General features: G+C 34.7%; 1 protein-coding gene across 9 annotated transcripts in view; it reads right to left on the bottom strand.

Annotated features, from left to right (window-relative positions):
* Positions 1-21,026, bottom strand: part of ATXN2 (ataxin 2) — a 99,731-nt gene that overhangs the window by 4,364 nt on the left and 74,341 nt on the right. For 5 of the 9 annotated variants that reach the window (XM_064481221.1, XM_064481217.1, XM_064481214.1 and 2 more), the window contains 7 exons: positions 20,670-20,733; positions 19,930-20,082; positions 19,465-19,531; positions 9,227-9,411; positions 8,616-8,748; positions 5,288-5,341; positions 365-510 (listed from right to left, as the gene is read on the bottom strand). In XM_064481221.1, the coding sequence (XP_064337291.1) occupies positions 365-510; positions 5,288-5,341; positions 8,616-8,748; positions 9,227-9,411; positions 19,465-19,531; positions 19,930-20,082; positions 20,670-20,733 (802 nt within the window). The remainder of the gene's footprint in view (positions 1-364; positions 511-5,287; positions 5,342-8,615; positions 8,749-9,226; positions 9,412-19,464; positions 19,532-19,929; positions 20,083-20,669; positions 20,734-21,026) is intronic. The other 4 variants (XM_064481216.1, XM_064481218.1, XM_031442727.2 and 1 more) reach the window with 3 other exon arrangements.

The raw sequence follows: 21,026 nt of genomic DNA, 5'->3' as shown, positions 1-21,026 counted from the left end.
ACAGATCCTTAAGCTCCTTATGTTAACAAACATGATTTAAAAAGCTAAAAAAAAAAAAAAAAAATCATTTTGTTAGGAATAAAATTTTTAAAAAGTCCAAGCAAATTCCTTACTTTGTTACATTCGATTTTTCAACACTGGTTAAGTTTTCCAGAACTTACCCAATCACCTTGTTCTCACTATGTACCTCAATGTGACTTAAACCCTGGGGGCGGGGCCTGCAGAGCTGTTCGCTGGCTCCGAGAGGCAGGGCTGCGAGGTGTTTTGATCACATGGTACCTAGCATCTTGGCTGGCACTGAAGAAAATACTCAGTAAATAGAATGAGGAAGCAGTTCTGGTGAGGCCTCTGAGCCCCTCCTTACCTGAACAGGGCTGGGTGCAGGGTGGCTTCCACCGTGCTGGCTCTGCTGCTGTCCGGTGGGGGTGGCTGAAGGCTGAGGGTGTGGAGTATGTGGGTGCAGGGTAGCGTTAGGGTGCGCATACTGCTGAGCAAGGGAGCCAGTGGAAACTGAAGTGAAAGAAAGGAGTGTGTGTAACTGACCTGTGTGATGATCCCAGTCACTCCTCCACACCTTGTCAACTTCAGCTCACATCAACTGAGCTTTCCTGATGCTTGATGCCTAACCAATCTCTATATTCAACTCCATTTAAACCATTCATTCCTTGAAAAACTAAGTGCGAAGTTACTGCTTAATAATCAGACTAGCATTTTATTCATGTAACATAGCTGCACACGTTTTATCAAAATCTAATTAATTAAATTTAAACAGTCACTAGGTTTTCCTGAAAAGGCAACTTAGAAACATAGGCAGAAACAATTCAAACTCTCCCCCTCTCTCTCACACTCACACACACACACTTTTGCCCAAGGCCGTCATCTGGCTAACCTCACCATGCTACTGCCCTGGAGCTGGCGCAGTGTTCTGCGGGCACGGACTACATCAGGACTGGGGCAAAAGGGGCTGGATGAGATGTGTGGCAAAATCAGGGCTCTATCTTTAGGCCCAAATGACCACAATCTCTCTCAGCTGATGGCAGAAGCCACTGCCACTCAGTTCATTCCCTGGGTGTCCCCCTCCCCCAGCAATCTCTCACTTCTGCTTTATAAAAATCTAGTGAATGGGATTACCTAAACTTTGTAAAAAAGTGAACTCCCTTCAAAGCACCCCAGCCTTCAGAAAGAATATTACTAGCTAGAGTAACCTGAAAGGAAATATGACAGGCTAGTTTGAGTGAAAATGTGTTCATTAAAGATAAGAACTCAAAGCTAATTTTTTGTGAATCTCAGCACAGATCATACCTTGGCACAAAACAGGGAGATCAGGCATAAATTTGTCCATGTCTTCCCAAAACAGCAATTTGAGAATCAAAAAGCACAAGATGGATTCACTGCTTCCAGTCAGTACTGACAGCACACTGATGCAAATGGAACCACACGTGGCAATGAGTGAGGACAGTGTCCTCAAGATATATCTCATGGAAGTCCACGTGGGACATCCGCCTTATCTCAATCCTAAAACCCCTGAGAAGCTAAGCCCATACAAAGAAACAATTTCAAAATAGTGCCTCACCTTCTTCATATGACATGTTAGCAAACACATATAGGGGACAGATGGGGAGAAGCAAGCACTACTTTGGGATCGGGTACCCTAACTTTGGCAGTCTAATATGTAAGGCTGCCGAGAGTCACCAGCATAGGTGACTCTGGGTATGTCATGAAGAGGGTTAAGCACATGAAACAATTCTGTAATGCTTCACACATTGTAGGGCCAAGGGCCACCAGTACATTCCAACCCAACTGGTCATCTTCCCAAATGTATCTTTTAAAGGAGGGCACAGTGAGGCAAAATGCCAGTGCTGGCATCATCTGTGCATCCACTGTCAGTGCCACAGCGGGCATTAATGTTAGGTTAATACCCAGATTACGTTAAACAAAGCACTTTGGTTTATACATTGGGACATTTCCCTAACTGTAAGAGTTAACATACATTGGAACATATTAACAAGGAAAGCTTGCAACGTATTCTCTGGGTCTCTTTAAGAAGTCAGTGAGTGTTTTCTGGGAGGTGAGAAAAATAACATGTTAACTGCTTTCTTGAGCTTCATAATCCCACAAATCTATGAAAGTAGTCAGTGTCTTTCTTCAAATCCACTGGCTTATTAAAAGGCTTTGCCATCATATTCATTAAGTTAACCTTCAGATTCCCCCAAAATTCTCTAGGCACTGACTTGGTCTAAAAGACTTGACATAAATTTTGAACCTGACTTTGTGCTTGTAAAAATCTTACAATTATTTTTCAAATTTATTTTAAAATAATTAAAATAGCTACATGTAGCTAGTGGCTACTGACTAAACAGCACAATCTGTAGCACATTTCCATTGTCACAGAAAGTTCTACTGGACAGTGGTCTAGACTCATTCACGCTCCCTTCATTTTCAAACCATTAGCATTAAAATTCTCCCTACCACAAACTCTTAAATGTTTCATTTGTGACAATTCTAGTCTGGGGGAAAAGCAATTCCCAAATCCAAATTCTATTTATAAAGTTTCAAAAAGGCAGAGTATAGAATCTTAAAGAGTTTCTACTTTTTAACTTTTTTTACTCAAGAACTTTTTGTAGTAAAAGTTTTAAATTTCACTTTTAATTACCTTCCAAGCAAAGTATTAAGGAAATAAAAAGTAACAATAATAAACTCTCGCTGGGTGCTATTTTATTAATTTTTATACACAAAAAGCATGGCCATCACAAAGAGAATAATTATGCCCATCAAGTCTCATAATCAAGTTTTTCATCAATTAGAAAAACGTTAAAATCTTGAAACTATTGAGAAAATTAAAGATGAAGTATTTTTTACTATGCATTTAAAAAAGGCATCTCTGTGACAGTTTACCAATACTGAAAGGCTACAGAGTATTCTATCTCATCTGCACTCATAACACAAATACTGCAAGTAATCCAAGCTGAATGTATCCACCTCAGCTTTTGTTTAAAAAACAAAAAAACTAAAACACCATCTGTTCCTTACCTAAACACCAGTAAACTACAATGCATTACAAGAAAATTTAAGCAGATATAAACATACATCATAAGCTGCAAATAAAATGTAAGGATGTTTGATTAGAAATATCTTCCTTTGTTCATCTTCTTGCTTAAAAGATGTTTGTCAAGCAAGTACCTTATCCAGGAACTCTTTTCTCCCCTTAAAATGAAAACTTGGGAAAAATGTGGAACTTACACTTTAATACTAAAAATACAGTTTGGTTCCTTGAAAGGCCAGTTATGAATGAGACAAAAAAAGGTGGGATAAGAAAAAAGTAAAAGGCTGAAAGGGGAAAAAAGGTTGGAAGGGGAGAGAGAAAAAAACCAAGACAGAGTAAACGAGGAAAAAAGTCTAACGATCCGGGAAAGGAAGAAGTGGAGAGTGACAGGCAGGAAATTCAGGCCTTTCCTGAGCTAAATCTATCATTTAACAGCTTTTGTTATACATGCTCATTAATTTAGCTAATCATTCCAGAGAGGCTAAAAGTAAAGTGAATTTACTTCAAAATTCTCACTTAGCTATTCATTAATCAAACTTCTATTTATAAAATTTAAATTGCCTTCATGAATCCTGGATTAGGTCAAGCTAATCAAAAGAAGAATCGATTTTGGGGGGGCCAGACCTGATCCATAAGTTTCCTGTTCACTGTGTTCCTTGATATAAAGGTTTAAAACTCTCATTTACCAATTTATTGAATCCTCAAAACACTAACCACAGTCCAAAAATAGTTTCCTAAGCCATGATCTTACTGAATGAAGCCAATTCAGTCCATGGGGCTGTGCATTTAATTTTTAACTAGGTTTTGTCATTTTTGACCTTGGGTGCACAAGTCATGAGAGATCACCAGCACAGCAAAACTTTAAAAATGAAACCAAAAAAAATTTCCCAGCTTTTAAAACAAACCATGAAAGAATGCTTCGAAGAGGGGTGGGGGAGGGGGACGAAGCAGCAAATTAAACTACAAATAGCAGTCCCAGTGTTAAGCTTCTTTTCAAAAGTACTGATACTCCCTTTAAGGGAAAGCTGTGCTAAGATAGCGAATGTTCAGGTGTGATGATTAGGACCTGTTAGCTACTTACCAGGAAACCGACTCCAAAATGACTAACAGAAACAGTAAGATGGTGAGGATAACTACATCTGAGACCTCAAACTGAGTACATAATAAAATTACTGACACTGGCTTTTACATACTACATCACATCCATAGTTTCCCTTTAATAATAATATATACAGCAAGACTCCTTTTTAAAGAGCATCTATTAAAGGATTAAATTTGTTAACATTTCCTAGCACCAAATAAATATAGTATGTACATACTTATTTTTGGATACCAAGTCACGGCACAATTAATGAAAATTTTAGTCAAAATGTTTCTAAACGCGTTTTAAAACCTGGCATCTAGTCAATTCAGGTACTGAGTCATTCTAAAATAATTTAAAGTTTAGTCTCTAACATAAAATTTTAACCCTTAAAATTCCCTAGAATATAGTATTTCACATGAAGTGACACATATTATACTGGCATACATTTCTAAAAGATTTCTGCAAGTTAGTGACTTTTCTATCCAAATACCAAAAATCCATTAACGGCCTTATTTGAAAATTGTCCTACAAATAGAGAAAACACAACTCACAAGTTCGTTTCCAAAAGAAATCCCTGTTCAAACTTTCTCCATTAAGGAGCAATCACTTAACTTTCCACTAGTAATGAGAGGTGGCTGGTGCTGCCAGAGATAATCCTGGGTAGCTGCTAGTCATGCCTTTCATGCTTAAGCTCAAGACATCCATGAGGTGTCTGCTAACCTGAATATTTTAAACCTGTAGTCATGCAAAGACCGAAAATACAGGAATGCTTCTCCCCTAGTATTTCAACCCTATTAAATTAAAAATCTTTGTAAGGGTAAATTTTTTCTTACCAGGATACTAAAGTTTTAAGTCTGTTGTTTTGCTTTAAAAAAAAAAAAAAAAAAAAAAAAAGCATTTCCAAAACAGTCACATGTTTGCTTGGTATGCAAAAATTAATTTCTGAAACAATTCAATTTTTAATTAACTCCAGCTTTCTTTAAGCTGGGTTATATTTCTTTTTTTTTTAAAACTGAATTATTTTCAGACATATATATATATATTTAATGATTTTGTCTGGCACAAGGAAAATATTGCTCAACAAGTCTACTCCCTTAACATGTATTCTTTAAAAAGTGTTTTACTGTTCAATTAAAATTAGTATAAAAAACCCAACTCACTGGCAAAGTAGAAAGAAGGGCTTGTCTCCTTGTTGTATGGTAATTTGGGACATGCTGAATTTGGGAAATAGAAAGGTTAATTAGCCTTTTGAGGTGTGCATTTTCCTAATTTTCTGGAAAGGTTGACATATTTAATAATCTCTTTGTATTCATGCATAATTCATTTTTCTTATTTTACAAGAGATGACAAGCACTTTAAAAACATTGCTACAAAATCAAATAAGATAGGGCTGAACCAATAGACATTTTTCTTCTGTATTGGAGTGTCAAATTGCACATGCTCACTTGCTTAAATGAAAGGAGTAAAATTATTATCTAACAAAAAGACCAACACTGCATTCCACTGAGTAACCTTGATATAAATAATGTACCAAAACAAAACAATATTTACCAAGTTTAATTTAAAAGACAACCAATTTTGCAAACCACTATTAATTATTTACTAATAGAAATGTCATTATTCTGTAAAGTTTTAATTAGGCACCTGGTAGTGGATCCAAAAATTCAAAAATATAGTAATACTAATATTAAACATGGGTATAATTTCTTATTAAAATGTCTACATAAAAGGCTGTGAGAGTGTGTGTGCATGTGTGTGTGCGTGTGTAAGTGCACTTGAAAGGATATGCACCAAAATGTCAACAGGTGGCTGTCAGGTGGAAGATTAATAGGTGCATTTTAAATCCTTTTGCTTACTGTATTTTAGAATTTATCTGCACTAAACTACCAAAAATAAACTGAAAAGGATTCTAGATTTAACTCTTCCTGATGGATTTAGTCAGTAGAGAGTTTCATTCTTACTATTACTGAAAAGGGAAAAACCACTACCATGAAACAAAATTAGATGAATTAGAAGACTGGGTGTTAAAGACAAAAAATAATCTATTAGGAGGAAGAGGGCAAAGGCAATGATGAAAGCTAGACAGATGAAGGTCAAAGAGATGACTTTATGACCAAAGTTCATTCTAAGAAAGCTAGAAAGAGAAGGAGGTCAACAATTACTTAGAATGTGTATATATATAACTCCTAATAATTTAAATGTTCAGCGATCTGTTGGCATATTTATCTTAAATATATCAAAACATTTAAAAACAATAATCAGTCTTTCACATTGCAGTTATTTCTGTTCTCAAAGCCTTTTACAAATGGCCATAACAATTAATGAATGACAAAAAGATGACATATAATTATCATCAACATCTGGGTACATATTCTTTTGTTTGTGTAAAAAGGTTAATCTTTGCCCCTAGCCTGCCCTCATGAAGAGACATCGATTAAATACAACCTGCAAATAAGTAGTTCACATTCAGTTGAGCAACTTTCTCCTGGCATCAAAAAAATGGCTTTGTGACTAGTTCACTCCAGATTTCACTGGACTTCAGGTCTAGTATTTTGTTTATTTGCAGTATTTCCCATTTTCCCACATTTGAATAGACTTCAGGGTCCAAGGCTAACTGCTTTTCAAATGGAAATATTCTGGGAAGGTAATCATAAAAACCATCAGTGCCTCAAATACAGTGTTTACTGTACAGCCTGTTTCAAACCAATGAACATCCATCCAAAAGACAAAGCCAGATGTTGGTAGTGAGTGAGTACACTGAGGAGAAAGACTGCTCAACATCACAGTATTACCACAAAGGCTCAAAGACATGGGTACACAAATAGCAACTTTCCAAAAGCAAAGGAAATTTTAGCTCAGAGTTTCAGATCTCATTCCAAGAGGAGTACGCAAGGAAATGTGAAGAAAGAAATGTTTTTTTCCACTTGTTATATCATGATGTATTCACCAGAAATATACGTATAAACAATCATAATGAACGTTTCACCTAGCCTTTAGCAAACTGGAAAAAGTGTTAAAACATACAAATTGAATAAAAGTCAGTGTGATAAATCAGTAGTGTCTTTTCACATGTACTTAGTCCTGGTTAAGACAACTAAAGACCCTCCCCCCTCAAAAAAAAAAAAAAAAAAGACAACTAAAGTAAAGCAATGATAGATCATAATCAAAATCACAAGCTAAATCAGTCTGTCAATTTTTCAATTCAGCTATGGATGGGCTTCTTGAAAGAAAAGTTTTCCAAGATGTAGCAATCACATCTATTTTAATTTAAAGTGCATAATCCACAGTAGAAAGTTTTAAGCAAAAAATTAAGCTCTGACTTAAGTATTTTATAAAAACAATGCCTTCAATCATGTAAAATTCCTGTCATTAGTGAACCAGTGGGACAGGAGCATGCCTCCAGAAAGAGAGCCTCGGCAGTGGGTTACAGGGGCCAGAGTCCTATTCTTATCAACCTATGAACTGTTAAACTGTTACCTAAAGTTGACATGAAAATCTTTACATTCTTAGTCATTCAAAAAGTTTAAATAAGTTTAAAAAATAAAATGTCCATGTAGTTACATGTAATTTCATTCTCATAGTAGTTACACTTTTCAATAAACTTAAATCTCTCTCCTCTCACTCCAAAACACTGAAATGCCAATGGGAAAACCTGAATGACAGTACAGGAGTTCCCAGAAATGTTCAAAACAAAACTTAGATCTAAGTAAAACTGGTACTAAGTAAAGGTGTATTTTGAAAAACATAGTATTACAAGATATAAGTGGAAATTTAATTTTAAATTCTCAATATTGAAACCTGTATTATTTTAGTACTTTACAGCTGCAAAGTTGACCTGCACAAAGTTCTCTGGCCACAAAACTAAGATAGTAATTTTAGCTTACTATTCTTACATACACTGTTAATTTTATATAGAATAATTTCATTTTCATTTTATTGTTTATAATGATTACATTTAAAGTATGGGTTACATTTACAGTATGAATCACATCTAAAGCAGATCTAATATTATACAAGTTCAGCCACTTAAAATATAGCATGATGCAGAAACACAGTAGCATTATAACAAATAGCAATAAATATATGTAATGCCAGTGACCGCCAGAGCAAGGAGTGAGGCAGAATGTTTCCTTTTGCTGCCGAGTGCTTTCATTATGGTAGAACTTTCTTGCATGCCTTAAGCAAGGCATACCAAATGCTGACAAGGAAGAGAACTTTCTCCACAAAAGATGCTTTCTGTTACATACATTATTACATTTTAGTTAAAGAGACATTTGAAGACAGAGGAATTTCAGGCGCAGAAGTAGAAATGATTTGCTAAGACTTATAGAGCAAGTCAGAGAGCTATAGTTTCAACATTTTGTTAGATTCTTGACCCTCAATGTCATAAAAGGCCAAGTTATTCTTAAACATAGTATTTTCTCAGAGCTTAAAAACTTATTAAGAAAAATCATACACACTGAAAAAGACAAACAAAATGCTTCCTACCATACATCGCATGCGTCTGCTCATGAGCCCCGTACTGAGTTGCTGAAGAAGATACTAAACCAGGCTGGGCATGTGTTGGTGGTGCCATCATCCTAGCATTACCCTGTATTACAGGACTATAGACATGAGGATGCTGTGTTCAAACAAAAAATAAAGAAAAAAAATTAAAGTATCAAATAGAGTCAAGTAGGTTTTAGTTAGATGTCTTAACTCCATGGCTTCCAGGTTTCCAGAAACAACTCTAAAAATTCTAAATCTGTTTTTGGCTCTTTCCTTTGAAACACATACATTGATCAGCCACTTTCTAATACATTAAAAAGGGCCCCCAAAACCTTAGCTGTCTACCCCATCAAAACACCAAGCACAAAATATAAACCAAAACCCACTTACCATATTAAAAAAGTTAAGGGGGGAGGGTATAGCTCCAGGGTAGAATGCACAACAAGCATGCATGAAGTCCTGGGTTCAATCCCCAGTAGCTCCTTTAAAAATAAAACCTAATTACCTCCCCTCTCAAATAAAATAAATAAATAATACAATAATAAATAAATTTTTTAAAAAGTTAAATCTAACTGGAAAAATTAATAGTTATTAAGTCATATCAGGCTTACCTGAGACTGATAATGTGGCACATGCTGAACGAGAGGCTGATTCGGAAACTGCTGAGGACTATAGGCAACATATTGTGTGGAATAAGCTGGCGGGGTGGCCACAATTGGTGGTCCTGCTGCTGAGGCTGGGTGCATCATGGTGCTCTGATGATGCTGGTCTTGCCGTTGTTGGGGCATATTTGGTACTAAAGAAAAAGATGACTTATTATTAGAAAACAGCATCTCCTTAGCTTAAAACACATGAACACAATCCTTGAGGCTGTGCATGATTGGACCCTTCTGCCTGCCTCTCCAATGCCAAGTTATATACCATCCCCACCACTCCTTCAGCCACTCTAGGCTGTTTCCTATCACATGTGCTATTCCTTAGCCTCAAACCCTGACCCCCTAACTCCCAGGTTGGAAAATTTTGACTGATCCTTGAAGTATCAGCTTGAAAGCAACATCCAGAGAGAGACCCTTTGTGATGATGCCCAGACTTGATCAAGTCCCTGTAACAGACACCTCCAGCAATGTGAAACAACATTCCCCTCATACTTCTTAGATAATCCCTGTATGATAACACTAAATTATGCCACTTGCTAGAAAAGGCCATTGGATTTTTCAAACAAAAACAAAAAGCACAACAAAAAAGCCAAAACAGACCCAACACTAATCTTTACTTCATCTTCTAAAATTTCCCACCACTGAATTCTTATACAATGTCTTGCTCTTTTTCAAACGTAGAATCTCAGGCTATCATGTAGCAGGTTTCTAAATCATAGCACTTTTAAAGAATTACTTTATGTCTTTTATTATTCCACACAAATTTCTGCCTATGGTCCTCCCCATTAAAGCTCTAGTTAAGAATTTAGCTCCCAGTTCCCCGCCAAGAGCTAGCTGCATGATCTGTGTACCTTTTCCTCACATGTCTATTACAGCACTGACTGTTGTCTGTAATGGGTTTATGATGTGATGTTAACCAAGCCACCTGAGGGAAGAAATCATGAGCCGTTGCTTACTGCAAGGTATGAGGCACAAAGAATGCTTAACTTCGTAAGATCACCAGAACTGAGTATAAAAATTAATTGCTAATTCAGAGAAATAATTTTGTTTTTATTTTAAATATTTTAATTTTTTGCTAAAAATTTAATGACTTGCTGACTTAGAGGAGCTAGTTATATATACTGTTTTATGTAGTTAGAAAAGCAAACTTGAAAACGGGAAATGAATACAGTAGTATTTTTCTGAATTTAATTTTGAGATTTCACATATTGAAAAAGCACCTCTTTAGTAAAGAAAAGCCACCCCAAACTCAAATATCACCTTTATCAAATGAAAGTTATTCTAAGTTAACTGAACTTAACCTATTCACTACCACTACTTCTTTTCATTTTGCAACCCCCTCCCCGCTCCCTGTTAATGGAGGCACTGGGGACTGAACCCAGGACCTCATGCATGCCAAGCACGTACTTGGTAGATCCTGAGGTATATATCCTCAACCCCTAACACTATTTCTTTTGATACTTAATTATAACCATCACATATTTTTAAAATACTAGTCAGGTTTACTAATTTTTAAAAATAAATTCATTATAGAAACAATGGTGGAATATGATCTTGAAAGATAAAAAATTTTGCAACATAAAACAAAATTCCCCCTTCTAACCATTTGTATACCATTCTCTTCCCCAACAGCAACCACTGTATGTAGCCTTCTAGATCCATGCATCTGCACACATGCATATGTAGGTATACAGAGACAGACCTGGTTTTATGGTGGTGGTTCCCCTCCATCCCCTAAACTGAATTATCTTAATCTTAAACCACAGTTTAGATGAGCCATACTTTAGCCATTTCTTTATGTCAATGGTTTTCAACTGGGAGTAATTTTGCCTTTCAAGGGGCATTTGACAATGTCTGGAGACAACTTTGGTTGTTATAATTAGGGAAGGGGAGGTTACTACTAGCATCCAATAGGTAGAGGCCAGGGATGCTAATAAACATCTTATAATGCACAGGACACCCAACCCCACCAACAAAGAATATCTGTCCCAAAATGCTGACTTTGGTATATTTTCAAATACAACTCAATTTTTCTAACAGGTTGCAAAAACATTATTGCTGCATTATGCACGAAGAAGACAGAGGTGGTTTTGTGCAAAAAGGCCCTAGTATTATGCAGGAAAGATAAGCCTTATCATATAATCTATGGCTGCATTTCAGAAGCAAGTCCTTAATTTTGCCTGTTATCTGACAGAGTAAAGAATAAGGACATAAAATTAACATAAAGACAACAATAGCCTTCATATACAGTACTTGATAAACTTACTTCATAAGTAACTACGAAGATGCAATGGTAAAGATGAACTCAGTTTACATTAGCAATAAAAAAAAGACAATACCTATAATATAATTAAGTATAAACTGAAGAAACACATAAAACCTTTGAGAGAAACTTAAAAATACTACTGAAGATACAGAAGCAGATTTAAACAAGTAGAAAGGCATAATTTGTTCCTGGATAGGAAGACGATATAAAGATAGCAGTTCTCCCCTAAGTTAATCTCTAAATTATATATTTATAAATTTAATATGATTTTAATAAGAATGCCAACTGGCAAACTGAATGTTAAAATTCACGAGATCATACTGATAGAAAAGAACAAAAAACCCTCAATGGCCAACCTTTAGAGGATGACAGAAAAAGAACTCATTATTTTGAGAACTGCCTTGAAATGCTGGGCAGTTTAGTTGCCTTTTGTGCACAAACGCACCTCATGGTAACCAAATAGTCTGACATGGTAAAGGTTTTTCTTTACAGAAAAATTCCAGCTTACTAACTAAAGAGATGACAGAATGAGAATGTCATCATTTTGCAAACCTTAATGAAATAATGGATCTAGGGCTAGACAATGATCTTCAGTGCTGCTAAAACAAAGAAGAGCTGGCAGAAAATGTTATCCTGGGTAGATAAGGGAGCCCAGTTACTCCTATTAGCAAAGAAAAAGATTTAAGACACTGGCTCCAAATCAAAGTACACACACCATCTATGAAACACTCCAAGTTAAGTTTAAAAAAACACAACTTAATTGTATCAAGTCTCTCTACTATCAGTTTACAAGGATGACAGGGGATGGGGGAACACTTTAAACAATGCCACAAGGATGAAATCCATGAAATTCAGATAGCGAGAAAGAATACAGAACAAAAAAGCTGTATTTAAATAAGATGTAAAGGGAAAAAAACACGGGAAAACTATAAATTAAGAGAGACTGAACATTAAGAGAAATATGTATCAATCAAATGAAAAGTGTGGATTTTGGACTGTGGTTGAACAAGTCAACTATTAAGAAACAGTCATAATACAGGAGGAAAATGTGTACTTTGGATCTTTGATAGACAGGAATAATTGCTAAATTTTTAATGTGTGAATAATGGTAATTTAACTATGATTTTAAAAAGGAAAGAGTCCACAATGCTTAAAGATACACAGTGAAATATTGATGAATGAAATGATACAGTATCTAGGATTGCTTTAAAATAATCCAATGAAGGCAGAGTGTAAGAAAATGAGGGTATGAATGAACATAACATGTCTTTAAAATTTTTATAAGTTATCGCAACATGAAACAATTTTAAAAAATTATTTAAACATGATAAACAAATGCAATTTGTAAACCTCTTTTGGATCCTAACTAGAATAAAATAACTGCCAAAAAGTGTGTTTTAAAGATAGCCATAGAAATTTGAGGGTATTAGGAAACTATTGCTAATTCTTTCATAGTGTGATAATAGTAATGTTTGTTTTTGTAAGACCCCCTTATCCTTTAGAATTGAAAAATGGAATATTTACAGATAAAATGATGTATCTGGGATATGCTTTAAAATAACCTGAGTAGGGAGGGGTGTTGAGATGAAACAAAACTGGCCATGAATTTCTAATTGTTAAAGCAGAGTGATGAGCTCTCTTATACTAGCATACTATTCAAACTGCTTATTTGTATACGTTTGAATTTTTCAATAATAAAAAGTCAATTGATTTTTTTTTTTCAGTATTCAACCTGAATATCTAGCTCATATGAAAAAACAAACAAGGAAGAAAAGTTAAGAAAACCTGAAGTGAAAAAAATTAACGTTGGGAGTGAGTGGATGGGGAAGTAGTCTTATCAGATAGTTTAACAGAATGGAACACAAACTCCAGATACAGATTCAACTGGACATGGATGCTACATACACGATGAAAATGGCATTTCTATCAGTTTGTTCTCTGAGCATAATGGAATCAAAAATTAAAACCAGAAATACATATGGAAACCCCAAATATTTGGAAATTAAAAACACACTACTAAATAACCCATTGGTCAAAGAAGAAATTATAAGACAGAAGACATTTTCAATGGAATATGAAAATACAACATGTTAAATTTTGGGGATGTAGCCAAAGCAATGACTAGAAATTTACAGCTTTAAATGCTATTAGAAAAGAAAGTCTTAAAATCAATTATCTAAGCAACCACCTTAGGAAACCAGAAAAAGAACAGCAAATTAAATCCAAAGAAAGCAAAAAAGAGGAAATGATAAAAGGAAAAGTCAATGAAAGCAGAAGCTGGCCTTTGAAAAGGTCACTAATAGTCTAGCAACACAGATCAATAAAAAGGGGAAAAAAGACATAAATTACCAATACCAGAAATGAAATACAGAGCATCACTACAGACCCTGCAGGCATTAAAAAGATAAAGGAATACTATTAACAACTTTATGCCATTAAATTTGGCAAGTTAAATGATACAGTCAGCATTAACTTGATACCAAAATCATACAATGACATTATAAAGCAAAGCAAACTACAAATCAAACATCCCCCAAGAACACAGACCAAAATCTCTTCAATAAAATACTATCAAGTCAAACCCAGGAAAACATATAAAGATAATACACCATGACTAAGTGTATAAATGTGGTGCCAGGAATGCAAGGCTGGTTTGATGTTCTAAAATCAATGTAATCCCTCAAAATAACAGAGCAAATGAGAAAAACTGTATGATATTCATAACAGATGCTGAAGTATTTGACATAATTCAATAACCATTCATGATTTTTAAAAAAATCAGCAAATTAGGAACTGAAACCACAACTAACACTAAAGCAAACAGTGAAAGATACTACTTTCCCGCTTAGATCAGGGGCATGGTAAGGAATGTGTCATTTCTATTCAGTAATGTATTAGAAGACCTAGGCAGTATAATAAGGCAAGAAAAAGACAGATATACTGAGTGGACTGTGATTGTACACATAGAAAATTCTAAGTAAGTCTAAAAAAAAGCTATTAGAAACAATAAATGTGTTTAACAAAGTGGTAAGACACAATTTATATAGTGAAAACTACAAAATATTGGTGAAATGGAACACTTAAATAGACAGATACACCATATTTATGGATTGGAAAATTAAACACTGTTAAAGGGAGTCAATTTCCCCACAAACTAATCTTCAATACATATAATTCCAAATTGATTCTAAAATGTATTTGGAAATGTAAAGAATCTAGAATAGCTAAAACAATTTTAACAAAGAAGAATAAAACTGGAGGAACTACCTGAACTGATTTTAAGATTTATTATAAAGTAATAGTAATCAAAAAGTTAATGCTGGCGTGAGGATAGATACACAGATCAATACAACAAAACAGTTCATTCAGGAATAGAATCACACATGAACAATCAACTGATTTATGATGATGCCAAGATAATTTCATAGGCAAAATAGAGGCTGGTGCTGGGAAAAATGGATATACATGGAAAGAAAATGAACCACAACATTCACCTCATGCCCTACCCAAAAACTAACTTCAGGTCAATCTTACATCTAATTGTAAAACTTAAAATTTGTATTAAACTTCTAGAAGAAACATAAAATAATAGATAAACAAGATTATACTGTATAGCACAGGGTATCACAGAGGAAAAAATGTGATAATGAGTGTGTATATGTCCATGTATGACTGAAAAATTGTGCTGAACACTAGAATTTGACACAACATTGTAAAATGATTATAAATCAATAAAAAATGTTTAAAAAATAAAAAACAAACAAAAAAGAATTTTTGAGAGAACCACAGAAAATGATAAATGGGGGAAAAAAAAAAAAAAAGAAAGAAACATAAAAAGATCCACATCCTGCACAGGCAAAGGTTTCTAAGTTATAATACAAAAACTGCATGAATCATAAGAGGAGAACTTGATAAATGGAATTTCATCAAAATAAAGAATACTGGCTCTTTGAAAATGTTCATAATACCTTTACCTGATAAAAAAACTTGTATCCAGAATATATAAATAACTGTTAAAATTAATAGTAAGAAAAGAAATCCCATGTAAATAAAGGAAAAAGATTTAAACAAGCATTTTGCAAAAGAAGACTGACAGACAATAAACACATGCAAAGATGCTCATAATCAGTAATCATCAGAGAAATGAAACCAGTGAGGTTATCATTATAAATATTAGACTGGCTAAAATTAAAATGACAATACCAAGTGTTGAGAAGGATGTAGAGTATTTGTAACTCTCATACATACCTGATCAGTTAAAACGTTAAATGACTTTGGAAAACAATTTATCCATTTCACATTAATTTAAAATCGCACTTAGCATATAGCTCAAGAATCCCAATTCTAGGTACTTAACCAAGAGAACTGAAAACAAACGTTCACACATTCATACACAAATGCTCTTAACACTTAATCAGAAGCACCCCAAACTGGAAATAATCCAAACACCCATCAACCGGTAGTGGGTAAACTGTGGTGTGATCATAAAAATGCAATGCGATTCAGCAATAAGGAGGAACACACTGACACAGGTGATAACATGAAATAATGAAAAATTATTATGTTGTTTAAGACAGACACAAAAATACACTACATGATTTGATTCATTAAAAAGATTAGAAAAATCTAATCTACAGTAAGAGAAAGCAGATCAGTGGTTGCCTGGAGCAAGTGGTAGTAGGGCAGAGTTTTCATTAAAATATACACTTGAAACACATTTTATTGTATGTAAATTGTACAATAATAAAACTGGTTAAAAATTTCTGGACAATCATTTGGAAGAAGATAAAGTGGATTCATAACCTGCACTGTGTACAAGGTAATTTTCAAGTGGGTTAGAAATTTAAACGTAAAAAGGGGGACGTTACATAAATCCTAGAAGGCATATGAATTCTTTTACTTCATGAGTGGGCAAAATTTTAAAAACTGTAAATCAAAAAATCCAAAGGTGAAACTCAGGAGAAAAACCATAAAACTTCTAGTGAGAAAAAAACAGAGGAGAAAATCTTTGCAACCTTTTAGTATGCAAACAGGAAACAAGACAACCATTCAAAAAAAACTTTGATAAAATGGACTCCAAAATTTAAAACTTCTGCTCTTTCAAAGACATTTTAAAAAGTGAATAAATAAGCCATAGACAAGAAAATGTTTGAAATACATACATCAGAAAAAGGACTGTATTCACCCCTACAACACAGTTAAGATTAACAACTCAATAAAAAAAAGAATGAGGAAAATTTTGATACAATGATATACAGTAATTTCTACAAAATACTGTGTCTTCACACAAAAAACTCATGGGTGCAGAACAGTACATACAGTATGCTTCCTTTTGCATATAGTGGAAGAAAAGTAACTGTCAACAAGGATATTGAGACAATTTAATGAGGAAAGAATAGTCTTTTCAGCAAATGGTGCTGGGATAACTGGGTATCAACATGCAAAAGAATAAATGTGGACCCTATCCTCATCCTATACACAAAAATTACCTCAGAATGTATTACCAACCTAAATGTTAAAGCTGAACTATGAAACTTTTAAAAGAAATCACAGTAAATCTTGGAGACCTTGAGTCAGGCAATGGTTTTTCAGATATGACACCAAAAGCACAACCAACAACAAAGAACACAAATAAACTGAATTTCTATCAAAATTTAAAATTTTAGAAGAACACCATCAAGCAACTAAAAAGACAGACCATAAAATGGAGAAAATATCTGTAAATCCTTTATCTGATAAAGGATTTGTATACAGAAGATATAAAGAACTCTTACAACTCAGTGATTAAGAGACAAATAACCTAATTAAAAACTAGGTCAAATATTTGAATAAATATTTCTCCAGAGAATATATGCAAATAGGTCAATGAGCACATGAAAAATATGTTCAACATCATCAGTTACTAGAGAAATACAAATCAAACCATAATGAGATACTATTTTATAACCACTAGGATGGATCTAGCCCAACACCTCCTCCTCCAAAACAAACAAACAAACAAACAAAGAATAAAAAAGACAATATCAAGTGTTGGTTAGGATGTGGAGAAATTAGGACCCTTGCACAATACTGGTAGGAATATAAAATGGCGCAGCCTCTTTGGAAAACAATGCAGCAGTTCCAACAGAGTTAATTTCACTCCAAGAGAAAAAAACATACACAAAAAATAGACACTAATGTTCACAGCCCCATTATTCTTATCAGTCAAAAAGTGGGAACAGCCTGAAGTGGCATCAGCTGATGAATGGATAAATAAAATGTGGTATTTATATAAAGGAGTGTTATTCAGCCATAGCAAGGAATGAAGTACTGACAGATGCTCCAACATGGATGAACCTTGAAAACATAATGCTAAGTGAAAGAAGCCAGTCACAAAACACTACATACAGTATGATTTTACTCATACGAAATATCCAGAACAGACAGATCTATAGAGAAAAGAAAGATTAGCAAGTCTAGGGTATGAGTGTGCGTGTGCATGGGGCAGGAGGGGGGCAACTACTACAGGGCACAGGGCTTCTTTTGGGAGTGTAAAGATGTTTTGACATTGACTGTGGTAATGAATGGACAACTCTGAGAATATCTTTAAATCCACCAAACAGTATACTTCAAATGGATGAATTTTATGGCATATGAATTATAGTTGACCCTTGAACAGTATCAGTGTGAACAAAGGTCCACTTATATGCAGATTTTTTTTTTCCAGTGGTAAATACTATAGCAATACACGATCCACCACTGGCTGAATTTGCAGATATGGAACTGTGGACATGAAGGACTGACTACAAATTATACTCAGATCTTTGACTGCATAGAGTGCACAGAGGGTCAGGTCAGTGCCCCCAACCCCTGAGTTGCATATAGAAGACAATATTTCGGAAGTAACAAAGGTAGCAACTCCTGACTGAAAATTTGCACTTAAAGAATTCTTAGTGAAAGATACTAAAGTAATATTCCAAATAAATTTTAAACTTTATCTTGCAGTCCAACGAGACAACAAATATTTTGAAAATATCTTATACACATTATAGCAAAATGTAAATAAGCCAGCCTCTAAGATGGCCCCCCCAGTGACCCTGCCTCCTGGTATTCACAACCATATGCAGTACCCTTCCACAGGTACCAGATTTGCTCTGTGCGATCTATATAGCAAATGACAAAACACTATGTCACTTCCAAGATTAGGCTGTAAAACAAATGGCAGCTTCCATTTAGGTCAGTTTCTCTCTGAACACTCATTCTGGGAGAAGCAAGCTGCCATACTATGACCAGAACTATACTGCCAACAGCTCTGAATCTGGAAGCAGATCCACCAGCCCCAGGTAACTGCTGCACTAGCCAATACCTTGTCTTCAACTTCTTAAGAGATTCTAAGGCAAAACCATCCAGCTAAGCTGTCCTGGATCCCTGACCCTCAGAAACTATGTGAAATAAAATGTTTATTGTTTAAGGCAGCTAAGCTTTGTGGCAATCTGTTAAAAGACAGATAATATAGTTAGTACTTTTACAAGGTAAGAGAATAAGAAATGCAAGCAAAAAAGTCACAATAAAAATCTTGCGATGTTAACTTGAACTGGATATATAACAAGATACATTTCTGAATTTTTGAAAAGAAAAAAAAGTACATGTTAGCACCTGGTAAATTAATTTAGCAAACACTCTTTCCAAGTTTAACATCAAAAACTTCAAAATTCAATTATACTTTTTGAAGATGATCCTGAACACTCATTACTGATGAGTATTTCTTCTCTGCTTTTTGTTCATAAAAATGCATCTAAATGTCTGATGTAATGTTGGGCATCAAAAGTCAATGCACAGCCTCATCAAAAGTCAAAACTGCACTGCAAGTATTTATTCATTATTAATTAAGTTATTTAATTCATGCAGCATGCAGATTACAAGCAAACACAGGCAGGATTATTCTCACCTTTACCTGCTCTATATGTCTTGGCTTGATTCACTGGCATGGGCGTCATAGGTATAGGATATAAAGGCTTGAGGGAAGTAAACAAACAAACAAACAAAAAACGAAGATTAGGCTCTCAAGACATTAATGTATTTTACTACTTTCTTCGTTGCATATTGCTAGAGAGCTAGTTCTGAGGTTTCTTGATTCTCTTGATTCTCTGTAAGTCATTAAAAAATAAAATCACACCCACAGCTAAAAGGACAAACCCCAAACTACAGTAAATCTAAACCATTTTTCTTACCAGAAAACATTCTCACATTTAGGCCCTTCTACTAACACCATACCACACCACTGCACGCCGCCCCTTTCTAAATACTTCTTTTACGCCATCACATCCTCAAGTGACTGCACACCTACAGAGTGCTTGGTATCAAATACAAACAACTTGGAGAGGGTAAATGAACATCAAATTCTATGACTTACTTGCACGCCTGGGCTCACGGGGACTGGATACATCATATTTGGTGCAAAACAAACAGGTTGAGTATAAACTGGAGTTGGCTGCTGATGACCCACCATAGATGGGCTAGGTTGTGCTTGAGGACGAGGTGAAGTTGGGGTAGTAGAAGGCTTTGGCTACAATAACAAAAATCAACAATCTTAAGGTGAAAAGCTAACTATTATTATAATTTGAAGACAGATTTCCCCCATCTTTAGTTTTACTCACTTTGAATTATTCCCTCAATGAAAGTATCTTATAGAAAATAAACTTCACCAGGTTTCAAATAAAAGAAAAAAGTTACTTTGGTAAATAGTTACAGTAAAATGCTACCAATTAATCATCAATACTATTAAAAATAGGAGTGGTGACTTTTAAGGAACTGGAGAAAGTGTTTTAAAAAATTAAAAAATAAATCTATCCTCTTCACAAAGTCAGAAGAATAATAACAACAGTGTATCTATGAACCTGAGAGCCTAGTTAGCCAACCATCTTCAAATTCCGAGTCAGAAAGATTCAGATTTCCCCAGATCACATCTACTTGATGAAAAAACTAGAATTTTTCCTATGGCTCAAAAATATACATTAACGACCATACAAGAAAAAGGAACTTAAACTACAAGTTGTTTTAGAATACTGTAACTGAATTAAATGCTGGTATGGGAAAAGATACATTACTACTACTACTAGTTTTTTTTAAGAGACTAGAGAAAAGAAAAACTACCTGAGAAAAGGAACGAGGGTTGAACTCCTTCGCATTGGGATTCAATGTTGATTTCCTCACTTGCCTAAACCAGAAAAAAATAAACACCAGTAAAATCTGCATGGAACTTATGTTTCTCTGAAGTCTTTTATACCTGATAGTTTAAGACAGTTACCTGTAGAAGATCACTAATTCTCTTCATTAAAACACACACACATATTTCCCACTCAATCTAATAATCACTAACCAAAAAAGGGACCACATTTTTTTAGAAGTGTAATATACAATGCTTCTCTCAAAGGCAATCAATACAAACAAACTGAAACGACAATAACCCCTTAAGAGCAATCCTTAATATACCAATTCTCTAGCATGCAA

This window comes from Camelus dromedarius, chromosome 31, assembly GCF_036321535.1.
Source record: "Camelus dromedarius isolate mCamDro1 chromosome 31, mCamDro1.pat, whole genome shotgun sequence".
In the NCBI taxonomy this organism is placed as follows: domain Eukaryota; kingdom Metazoa; phylum Chordata; class Mammalia; order Artiodactyla; family Camelidae; genus Camelus; species Camelus dromedarius.
Note: the sequence above shows the minus strand (reverse complement) of the source record. Positions and strands in the feature narration are given on the sequence as shown.